This window comes from Cebus imitator, unplaced genomic scaffold (genome assembly GCF_001604975.1).
Source record: "Cebus imitator isolate Cc_AM_T3 unplaced genomic scaffold, Cebus_imitator-1.0 Scaffold91, whole genome shotgun sequence".
NCBI lineage: Eukaryota > Metazoa > Chordata > Mammalia > Primates > Cebidae > Cebus > Cebus imitator.
In genome coordinates this window covers 6,685,404-6,697,654 of record NW_016107406.1, presented here as the reverse complement: position 1 = coordinate 6,697,654, position 12,251 = coordinate 6,685,404, and the positions used below count along the sequence as shown (strand labels likewise).

The following is a 12,251-nucleotide window of genomic DNA, read 5'->3' as shown; positions in this document are numbered from 1 at the left end:
TGGAGTGCAATGGCAGGATCTTGGCTCACTGCAACCTCCGCCTCCCAGGTTCAAGAAATTCTCCTGCCTCAGCCTTCTGAGTAGCTGAGATTACAGGTGCCCACCACCATACCCGCTTAATTTTTGTATTTTTAGTAGAGACAGGGTTTCACCATGGTGGCCAGGCTGGTCTTGAATTTCTGACCTCAGGCGATCCACTTGCTTTGTCCTCCCAAAGTACTGAGATTACAGGTGTGAGCCACTGTGCCCAGCCAATTTACTAAATATTTTAAGCCCATTGTTTTGATCTACTTCTCAGAACAAAAGATTCCTTTCAGAATATTACTGCTAATGGACAATGTACCTGGTCACCCAAGAGCTCTGATGGACATGTGCAAGATTCATGTTGTTTTCATGCCTGCTAAACACAACATCCGTTCCACAGCCCAGGGATCAAGGAGTCATTGCTACTTTCAAGTCTTACTTTTTAAGAAGCACATTTTGTAAGCTACCATAGATCGTGATTCCTGTGATAGATCTGGACAAAGTAAATCAAAAACTTTTTGGAAAGGATCACCATTCTAGATGCCATTAAGAACATTTGTGATTCATGTTCATGGGAGGAGGTCAAGTTACAACATTAACAGGAATTTGGGAGATATTGATTCCAACCCTTATGGATAACTTTGAGGGGGCTATGACTTCAGTGGAGGAAGTAACTGCAGATATGATTTTAAAAGCAAAAGGCGGGGTACAGTGGCTCACACCCGTAATCCCAGCACTTTGGGAGATCAAGTTGGGTGGATCACTTCAGGTTAGGTGTTCAAGACTAGCCTGGCCAACATGGTGAAACCCCACCACTACTAAAAATACAAAAATTAGCTGGGCATGGTGGTGCATGCCTGTAGTCCCAGCTACCTGGAAGGCTGAGGCAGGACAATGACTTGAACCTGGGAGGCGGAGGTTGCAGTGAGCCAAGATAGTGCCATTCCACTCCAGCCTGGGCGACAGAGCAAGACTCCATCTCAAAAAAAAAAAAGAAAAGAAAATAGCAAGATAACTAGAATTAGATGCGGAGCCTGAAGATGTGACTGAATGGCTGCAATCTCCTGATAAACTTGAATGAAGAGTTGCTTTTTATGGACCAACAAAGAAAGTAGTATTTTGAGTTGGAATCTACCCCAGGTGAAGATGCTGTGAACATTGTTAAAAATGACAAGGAAGTACAGAATATTACATAAACTTAGTGGGTAAAGCAGTTGCAGGGTTTGAAAGGATTTACTCTAATTTTGAAAGTTCTACTCCAGCTAAAAGGCTATCAAATATCATCACATGGTTTGTCATATGTAAAGGGGAGAAGAATAAGGAAATAAAACAGCATTGGCATGCTACAAAGAAATCCTTCCTAAAAGTAAGCGTCAATTGATGCGGCAAACTTCATTGTTGTCTCTTTTAAGAAATTGCCACAGTCAGGCAAGGCACGGTGGCTCACGCCTGTAATCCCAGCACTTTGGGAGCCTGAGGTAGGATGATTGCTTGAGTCCAGGAATTTGAGACAAGCCTGAGCAACATAGTGAGATACCGTCTCTACTAAACACACAAAAATTAGACAGATGTAGTGGTGCGTGCCTATAGTCCCTGCTACTTGGGAGGTTGAGGCATGAGAATTGCTTGAATCTGGAAGGAAGACATTGCAGTGAGCCAAGATTCACACCACTGCACTCCAGCCTGGGTGACAGATTGACATGTCTCAAAAAAGCAAACAACAACTACAAAAATAACTTGCCACAGCTACTCCATCCTTCAGCGATCACCACCCTGATCAGTCAGCAACCATCAACACTGAGCCACACCCTCCACCAGCAAAAACACTATGACTCACAGAAAGCCCAGATAATTGTTAACATCTTTTAGCAATAAATTATTTCTGAATTAAGACATTATGTGTGCATTGCTTTTTTTTAGACATAATGCAATTGCACACTTACTAGACAACAGAATAGTATAAACATCATTTTTACATGCACTGAGAAACAAAAAAAAATGTGCATGATTTGCTTTGTTGTGATATTCACTTGATTATGATGGTTTGGAACTGAATCCACCATGACTCTTTGTTAGCCTGGATGTCACACCGTGTTTATCCAGTTGTCTGTCAGTAAACACTTGGGTTCACCTTTAGGCTATTGTGCATAAGGCTGCTCTGAACATGGGGCTACGAATATCTTCAGAGAGATTTTTTTGAAAGCTTCCCATGGGGTTTGAATATGCAGCTATGGTTAAGAGCGACTATAAAAGAAATTCCCTAGAGTTTGCGAGGGGCCCAGGGAAAGGGCACGCTACCATAGCTGGCCCAATCCAGCTACTCCATCCTAACCATATCATCATGTCAGGTAATCAGCAGTGTAGACATTTGTCTCCTTCAGTAGACTTGGACACCAGAAGGGCGGGGTAGGTTTGTTTACTACAAGAGCTCCCAGATCTAGTTCCAAGCCCAGCGCCCTGTAGGGACTGATTAAGTTGCTGCTGAACAAAGACTATGAATCCATAACTCCACCTTATCCTACTATTAAAACCAACTGTTCCCTTCTATTAGAAATTACTCATCATTGTACCCTAGGCCATGCTCTGGTCCTGTAGCCTGACTGGTACCTGGGCCTGAGCCTGCCTGAGATAGGGTCTAAGATCTTTATGAAATAAAATTATAATCAGGAAAGAAGACTTGGGTCCTGACAAAACAGATGGGACAATGGAGTTGTGAACCATAGTCGCTGTGGCCTGTTGCTCCAGCTTTTTCTGGGACAAATGCTCCCAAAAGGGGGGTGGGACCCATTCCTTGCATCTGGATGAGAGGTCTAATTTATCTTTCCCTAAATATCTGCTTACCCTCCCCACAACTCACTTTAAAAAGAAAAGGGTGTAGCTGTGTTTCTAGTGAGGTGGGTTTTGTGTGCTTTATTCATTTCTGTAGCTCCACACGCTCGTGCTTATTTTATTTTAATTTTAACCCGAGTTCTCAAGATCATTTAAAAAAAAACTTTAAGTTCTGGGATACATGTGCAGGACGTGGAAGTTTGTTACATAGGTATTGGTGTGCCATGCTGGTTTGCTGCACCTATTGAACCATCCTTTAAGTTCCCTCCCCTCACCCCTCACCTCCCAACAGGCCCTGGTGTGTTGTTTCCCCTCCTGTGTCCATGTGTTCTCATTGTTCAGCTCCCACTTATGAGTGAGAACATGCAGTATTTGGTTTTCTCTTCCTGTGTTAGTCTGCTGAGGATAATGGCTTCCAGCTTCATCCATGTCCCTGCAAAGGACATGATCTCATTCCTTATCATGGCTGCATAATATTCCATGATGTATGTGTACCACATTTTCTTTATCCAGTCTATCATTGCCAAGGTCATTTTTTATTAATGCCTACAGAAATTTAAAAGTAGCCCTAGATAAAAAAGAGATGCCAGATAACCTGAGAGTTCACCTTCATTTCATATTGAAGTCCATGAACATATTTGGAGAGAACCTCTTTGTAGCACGAAGCAGCAGTATAGCAAATTGAGAACGCCCTCCTCCCCCCCTCCTGTCCATCTCAGAAGCCACCAGTGTGGTGTGACATGGTATGGGGACAGCAAGCATGTGCCTTTGAAGGTAAAATTACAAGACTGGCCCTTCATTGCTCCTTTCATATTTCCAAGATCTGAGCACCCCCTTCACCCAAACAGCTCCCAGATCAGGGCCAGGCTGAGGTGAAGCAGGTGATGCAAGGGGCATGCAAATACAGGGTCAGATTTTGCCTTTACTTAAAATATGACTATTTAGCTCATCATGGGGGTTTTGTGGCAAGAATTTTGATGTGTTTAAAAAAATTGCATTTAAATTATTTATCTTGGTTCCTGAGATCTTTAGCACTCCTTAACTTGGAGACTTGCCTGCCTCTTCTGAGGCCTGGCCTTGAGTCAGTTGCTATCAGCACCTGCCTGTGCTTTTTAAGAGGAAAGTGTAATGTTGCTGTCTGACAGACCTTCCTGAAGCCATAAGGCCCCCTTCTCTGAGTTACTTTGGCCTCTGTTCATTTTGACAAATGATCTCCCCAATCTGTTCACTCTGCGGCTTCTGCCGCCTCCCTTCCACATTTCCCATAAAAAACCCCACACCAGGGACCAGAGAGAGAAGCAAGAAGTCCCATGTGGGGTGTAGGCCTTTCCCTGCAAGGTATTTTGCTAACTTAACTTTTGAGCTTCAGAGCTGAGATAAACACACAATGAGCAAGGGCCGATTTCTTTGTAAAGAAATCTTTCTTGCACCCATTACCATGATCAATATTGCCCCTATGTTCAACCACAACCAGCCTTATGCTCTGGAACTTCAAGACAACTGTGAACACACTGGGAAATTGAATTCTCAAGGAATTTTAACTGTGCTAATCACGGCAACCCTGGAAAATATTTCTAATATGACAAAAGGGTAGATGGACCTTTAAATGCAGATGGTACTCTGTGTTCCCACCATTGCCTCCGCCTAAAACAGTATGGAAGGAAGCGAAGCCATGATTCCAGGCTCTTCTGACCTGGGGGGACCTCTACCCTGCAAAGGCACTAGAGCCCCTGATTTCAGGCCCCTGTGTATGAGGACCTATGTGGGGAACTGCATCTATTCACCTGTGTCTGTGAGCCTGGGGGCTTTTCCTGTACTGCTTGCTGCATCATTAGTAAACCTATGTGAATGTAAATGATTGGAGTTTCCAATGCTGTTCTAGCCCATTTTTCAAAATCTTGAGGATTCAGTGTAGCTCAGCCTCATTTATATTATCTTAATGTTTCATTACTATTGTCATACATGCACCTAAACATAATTACTTACCGCATTGGCATGATGAGAAATATACATACGCAAACAACTTTATAAATAAGTAGTATGAGAAACATATTGACACAGTGACCATAGCACCATTCAAACCATCACAAGACCTGACCCCAAAGCCTTACCAGGACCGTATGCATCCCAGTGTAGAGCCTGCTGAGACACACCAAGGTGGAAAACACCACAGCCATCACCAGTCCCAACACAAACGGATACTGTGGGGGGTGGGGGGAGGAGGAAAAACAAGGAAATTAGAACACACTCAGACACAGACGATTTGTTGTCATAGGTGGAAATAGGATTCATTAATGCAAGAATTGCTAGTCCAAACCTTTCATTCCCCAGACCAGAATCTGATTATCTAAAAACATTTTTTAAATGGGGAGACAGAAGAAAGAGAAGGGGAAGATACTTAGGTCTACACAGTACTGGGGGGAATTTTCACATCATGTAAGCATGCACCTGAGACATCGTAGGACTTGGCTTTAAGACTCATGACCACAACTATGGTACTAATACTTTTTGTGAAATGAATAACTTTGATTTCTACCTATTTTAAAATTAGAACAATAAGAAACAATTTGACCAAGCAAGGTAGATAGCCAGGGCTATCATCTGAAAGTCCCAACAAGCAACTTCTCCTCCTCTGCAAGAGAGGCAGGAGCAATGGACCCAAACTAAGAATCAGTATATTTTCATTCAGATGTCAAAAGCACTTGTGCAGATGCGACTGACTCTCAACATTTGCTGCTGAGTAACACTAGTGGCTAGAGGGATCCGGCTAATGCTGAATTATATAAGGAACACACAGATACTCTGCTTATAAACTAGACATAGGCATATAGCCACCTGCTTCAAGCACTAGTGTCAGTGGTATTCCATAGTGAGAAGATCAAAGACAATAAAGTGCTGTCTATATTATGCAAAGCACTTTATACTAACTCCTTTAATCTTCACATAACCCTGTGAAGTAGGCTCTATTATTAGCCCCATTTTACAAATGAGGAAGCCCGTAGCCATGATAATAAATGACATTAGTAATAAACTTTATCACAAAGAAACGTTCCCATCAGTGCTCCAATTTGACCCTCACAGTAGAAGCTTGGGGCTCAGAGAGGTGCAATCATCTGCCCGAGGTCACACAGCTGAGAGTCAGAACTGGAGGTCATGCTTTCTGAGTCCAAGCCCAGTGCGCTCTTTCCCATGTAACACACGAGTACAATAACACCTGGCTGTCATGTCTGTTCTTAAGATTTATCATTAACTAAGTCTCTTTAATTTAAAGGTGTTAAGAATTAATGAGTTAATATATTTGGAAATTAGAGTGTGGGCAGTAGCCTCAACACACATTTTTAAATTTTTATTTCAATAGTTTTTGGGGTACTCAACACACATATATATAAATAAACCAATATTTAGAGCTGTTTCTGAGCAAACAAAGCTAGCGAAATACATTCACCATTAAAAATTAAATAGGAAAGAAATTAACAACATGACTCAGACCTTATGAAAACTGCTACGTCATGTAAGGTGATGAGAATTTTTTAAGGAGGACTGGGCGGTTCTGCAATGGATGTGTCCGTGGTGGTGGTGGTTGTTTTTCTGCTGCAAGCCTCCACTTACCGCTTTTCTCTTAAGGAATATTAGCATGTTCGCAGACTTTTCTAGGCACCAAGAGCAACCCAATGGGAGCTGGCACTTGGCCCATTACATCCTTCTAGGGCAGGTGACATTGGGTACAACATGGCTCAGCGTCTGCACTAAGTTAATTCAGACAGTGCTAGGAGCTCAGATACTGTTTGACTGTGGCAAGACATTAAAGTGACTTATGACAAAAGTTGATATCTAGTCAAATATATTCCTTATAAATGTCCCTTTCTTATAGAAGAGAGGTCTAAACCCAGGTGACCAGGTAGAGGGCTACAGCGGTAGAGGTGGGACCCCACACTAGTCCCAATCTTTCCGGCTACATGAGGCTTGACTTCCTGCTTCTGGATAACCTGGAATGTGGACCATCCCTGGGCTTCTGGGGTAAAGGGGCAGGGCAAAACAATACTGTCATTTAACTACAAGACTGCGAGATTGAACGGAATCAAAAACTTCCAGTGGGGCCGGGTGCAGTGGTTCATGCCTATAATCCCAGTGCTTTGGGAGGCCAGACAGGCAGATTGCTTGAGGCCAGGAGTTCAAGACCAGTCTGGGCAACATAGCGGGACCCCTTCACTACAAAAAATCAAAAAAAATATATTAGCTGGATGTAGTAGCTGTTGTCCCAGCTACTTGGGAAGCTGAGGTGGGAGGATCACTTGAGCCCAGAAGATCAAGACTGCAGTGAGCAGTGATGGTGTCACTGCACTCCAGCCCCAACAACAGAGACCTATCTCAGAAACAAACAAACAAATAAAACTTCCAATGGGTAAGAGATAACACTTATAAAATTAAACACAAGATTAAAGCCATAGGTCTCACAAAGGAGAAAAATAACTTCCATCGCTGTAATAATACAACTGTTTAAGTCTTACTATAATTGTCATGTAAGCAGATATTAAGTAACTTTCTTCTATTTTCAACATTTATTAATCCCCCACCATTTAGACCATTCTAGAAAACTTTGAGCCATCATTTCTAGTGGCTGAGCCGTAATCAGGGCAGAGACATCCTTGGAGACTAATTTGAGGCACAGACTCTTTGCTGCCTCAGGCCTTGGGGAGTCTGGCAGAGGGATTTGGTGGAATCATCTTAGCCCTGGAGGATCATTTACTAGGACATAAACTCTTCTTGCAAACAGAGGATGAGAGCACTAATTCAAGCACTGTCTCGTCAGGCAGCCCAGGGTGGTAATACATGCTGGTCTCCTGGGATGGTCCATATTATGCTATCTGCCCTGGTGTCATTATTAATGGTGCTGGTGTTCACACTCAGGCATAACCTGATCTGAATGCTAAATTACATGGTCACTTTATTTATGATGCAATTGTCATCAGCTTAATAGGTTTCAGTTTCTCTTAATTTTTATTTCATAAACCTTAAGGTCCCTCAAAGCAGCTTTAAGAGAAAATTCAGAAGCGCAGCCTCTATTGGCTGCCTCAGTAGACGGGTTGGAAAAAGAAATAGGCCACATTACCTGGTATCTGTCCATAGTAGAGATAAGGAGGGTGAAGGCGATGGCAGTGGACGCCATGGCGTGGGTGGACGGCATTCCATATTCAGCGATCACTCTCTTTTCCAGTTTCACAACTGGAGGGGAGGAGGGACGGGGCCACTTCAAGATATCCTTGGCCACTTGGCCAATATACATCACCAACTGCAAAACCAAAGGACCAAGGTAAGTTTAACAAAATAAGGAAAATAAATGCATTTCCAAGTGTCATGGATTTATTTTGGGGTTCTCAGGTTGTTGGTTGAAGTCTCCTTTCTCTCTGACCAGCTACTTGTTGGCAAAGTCTTATAGGATGTTTTAGTTGGTGAAAAGGGAACAGACTTTCTGGATTCCATAGGACTACTGAGCAACTAAGATATGACATTAATGCATATATTATTTATTTGAATCATATATTTAACAAACATTTATGTAGCTTATATATGTGCTGGGCACTGTTCTAGGAGCTTTGCAGATATTTACTCAATCCAGTAACAACTGAAGGATGCAGACCCATTTTACAGATGAGTAGAGCATTGCACACTCATCCACAGGCACAGAGTCAGCAAGTGGAAGAACTGGGATTAAAATCCAGAACAATCCTTGTAACAACATAAATGGAGCTGAAGGCCATAATACTAAGCAAATTAATTCAGGAACAGAAAACCAAATACCACACGTTCTCACTTATAACTAGGAGCTAAACATTGAGCACACAAGGATGTAAACGTGGGAACAACAGGCATTATGGACTACCAGAGGGGGAGGAAGTAGGTTGAAAAACTATTGTTTACTATGCTCACTACCTGGGTGCACTATACCTATGTGACAAACCTGCACATGTATCCCTCATATCTAAAATAAATATTGATTAAAAAAAAAAAGAATTGGATGTCCATATCCTCTAAAAGTGGATAGGGTTGTTAACAACAGACTTATTTATTTTGTCAAGGAGTGAATAGGATTATTAACAATAGACTAATTAATTTTGTCAAAGGAATTTACAGGACGACTTCATAATGTGATATTCAAGAGCAACATATTTACTTAGGTACCTGCCTTTGCAACTTAAAGTACTGTGTGAGAACTGGCTGTAACAGTCCCATCCAGGAGCTGCTTTAAAATGCATCATCTCAGGACCTTCCTTAGACCTACTAAATTAGAATCTCCATTTTCAAAAGACTGCCAGGTGATTCGTGTGCACAGGGGAATTTAAGAAGCACTGAGCTAGATAGTACTGTTGTATAAATCACTTTGTCAGGGGCTTTAATCATAAAACATATCTTACCAGGACTGTGTTGACCTTACCAGGGTTTTATTTAGCTAGTGATGGACGGCATTACCTTGCTTCGAACAAAACCAGCTGTGAGGAACTATTTCAAAATCGTTTTGAATAGTCAGCTGGATTGCTGTAGGAGTTCCCACATTCTAGTGTTGTCTTTTAACTCCTTTAGTTGCTGGTTAATTCCATGCATAATTCCAGCAAACCCAGTAAAACACCCCCCTCCCAGAAGGTGTTGCATGTTTTTGTGCTTCATTGCCACTTTTCTCAGGGCTGAAAACCAAGAAGCACTCCCTGTGCACAGCAGGCCAAATCCACAGGCTATAAAGCCTCAGTGACAATTACTCTGAATTCCATAGCTGCAATTTCGAATCGGACTTTGAAACTTAACTTCTTTACCATCCCCTTACCACCAGGAACCGCTCTTCTGGAAACCAGCTCACTCTTTTTATGTTTCTGCCTCCCTCCTGTGAACCTATAAAAACTGCATCTAACTGACCATTATCTGGGGAGTTGAAAAACTTGCAGGTATTATTGACTACTGAGAATTTCTCAGAAGCTGCTTGAAATGTACTTCTCAGTCCTACTTCTTCCTCACCCACCAACATATAAACTATTATAGGCATAACTACTAATCCTAGTTCCCTCAAAAATACTTAAAATCCTCACACCATAACATAGAGGATAAGGGTAAAAAGATACTTAAAATCCTCAGAAATGGAAACTTTAAAATCATAAAAATAATGATTGGGTGACTCTCCTTCAGATAAAGTTTAATTTCTTTGAGGTTCATGAGTTCCTTTGTCTTCATTTGTATTTCATCTTCTATGTTTGAAGGTTTTGTAGAATTAGGAAAATTATTCATTTTATTTAAAACTATTACTACAGCTCTATATTATTTCTCATTAATAATTTTCAAGTAACAATGACTGTGATCACAGCTCTCTTTAAACAAGAGAAAACAGTTAGAGCTACATTTCTCAAGTTGCAGAGGAAAAGTATCACTCTTACAAGTTTGTATCCTGTCTCTAACATTGTCATTTGTGACAATGATGCCATGATGGGTCAAGCCTTGTGTTAGGTCCCCATCCTTGAGTAGGGAAAATAGTAACACAATAAGAAGATTTCAGGGGATAATGTGAAAAGGCTTTGAAAAAAATCCACAGAATTCTATGGGGGTGTGTGCGTGTGTGTGTGTGTGTGTGTGTGTGTGTGTGTAGAGAGAGAGAGAAAGAGAGCAAGCGAGAGAGAGAGAGAGAAACTCTGGTTCAACCTGGATAGCCAGGGAACCTGAGGCTAGTTAAAGTGAAATAGGAAAGTTCCCTGACCCACCTCACAGGATGTGCGACAGGAGTGTGGCTTCTCTGAATGCAGCTGCTGCTCAAACCACTTAAGGTGGGGAGCATGCAGATGGGCAGGGGTAGGAGACAGAGCGAGAGCTTTTGGGGCTTTGGCCCCACATTAGGAGTCTAGGGGTATGTGTCTGCAACTCTCAAAGCCCCAGTGGGTGTGCTACAGTGCTCTTTTAGCCCTGTCATCACAGGCAGCTTAAGTGTTAACCAGCTTAGTGCCATCTTGGTACCCAGGTTCTTGTTCAGCATCCAGGGAGGATCAGGTCACACACATACTTGAAGGCTGGTGAATGCAGGGGTTTTATTGAGTGGTGGAGGTGGCTCTCAGTAGAAGGGATGGGGAGCTGGAAGAGGGATGGAGTGGGGAAATGATCTTCTCCTGGAGCCTGGTTATCCAGTGGCGAATCTCCTCTCTTACTGTTCCCAGCCGAACTCTGAGACATTATTTCTCTTCTCTCCTTCTCTGCTGTGCCATTCTGCTGCTCTTTTGCTCTTCTCTTTGTCTGCCTGTGGAGCCTGGGGTTTGGGGTTTATATGAGTACAGGATAAGGGGGGCATGAAAACAGGAATGCCTGTTCCTATTTAGGGCCGTGAGTTTCCAGGATGGAGGGCGGGGCCTGTGCCAGGGGACCACCTCTTCTACCCAGTATTTCCCTGTCTCTTGTCTGTATCAAAAGGAAGACGGTTTAACTAAAGGATGGGTAAAGAAGCATCCAGGTTGCAATAACAGCCCGAGCAAAGGCTTGGGGAAGTAATGCTGAATGGTACATAGTAGGAGCTACTAGGAGGTTAGGACCACTAGAGTTTAAACTGCAAGGCACACCACTACACATTCACTAGAAGGGTTAAGACTAACAAGACTGACCACATCAAGTGTCGGTGAGGATATGGAGCACATGAACCTCTCATATGCCTCTGTAGGAAACACAAATGGTACCACCACTTTGGAAAATAATTTGGTAGTTTCTTTAAAAGTCCACTTTATACTTATAAGTTTCTAAACATATACTTACATATGATCCAGCCATCCCACTCTTAGGTGTTTGCCCTTGAGAAACAAAAGCAATATGACCAAATACTCATATATGAATGTTTCTAACAGCTTTTTTTGGTAATAGTCCTGAATTGGAAACAACCCGATTACCATTAACAAGTAAGTACCTGTACACAAATTGTGGTATAATCACATAACTGAATACTACTCAGCAACAAAAAAGAATAAGCTAGTGACATATGCTTACATGGGTGAATCTCAAAATAATTATGCTGAATAAAGAAGCCAGGCCAAGACACATGACAAAGCAAACAGTACATACTACATGATTTGTTTCCATAAAATTTTTGAAAATGTAAACTACTTTATAGTGACAGAAAGTAGATAAGTGGTTGCTAGGGAGGGGAAAAGAAATTACAAATGGGCATAAGAAAACTTTAGGGGGTGATAAATATCATCTTGATTGTGGTAACAATTTCAGGGATAGGTACCTATGTTAAAATGTGTCAACTTGTTTATGTTTTTATTTTTGTTTTTTTGAGACAGAGTCTCACTCTGTCACCTGGGCTAGAGTGTAGTGGCACAATCTTGGCTCACAATCTTGGCCCAGCCTTCAATTTGTGTATTTTTTTTTTTTTTTTTTTT

General features: G+C 42.0%; 1 protein-coding gene across 3 annotated transcripts in view; it reads right to left on the bottom strand.

Moving 5' to 3' along the window:
• The window catches only part of SGPP2 (sphingosine-1-phosphate phosphatase 2), a 254,247-nt gene that overhangs the window by 25,897 nt on the left and 216,099 nt on the right, over positions 1 to 12,251 (bottom strand). For all 3 annotated transcript variants that reach the window (XM_037740891.1, XM_037740892.1, XM_017535308.2), the window contains 2 exons: positions 7,964 to 8,143; positions 4,965 to 5,054 (listed from right to left, as the gene is read on the bottom strand). In XM_037740891.1, the coding sequence (XP_037596819.1) occupies positions 4,965 to 5,054; positions 7,964 to 8,137 (264 nt within the window). In that variant the 5' untranslated portion in view covers positions 8,138 to 8,143. The remainder of the gene's footprint in view (positions 1 to 4,964; positions 5,055 to 7,963; positions 8,144 to 12,251) is intronic.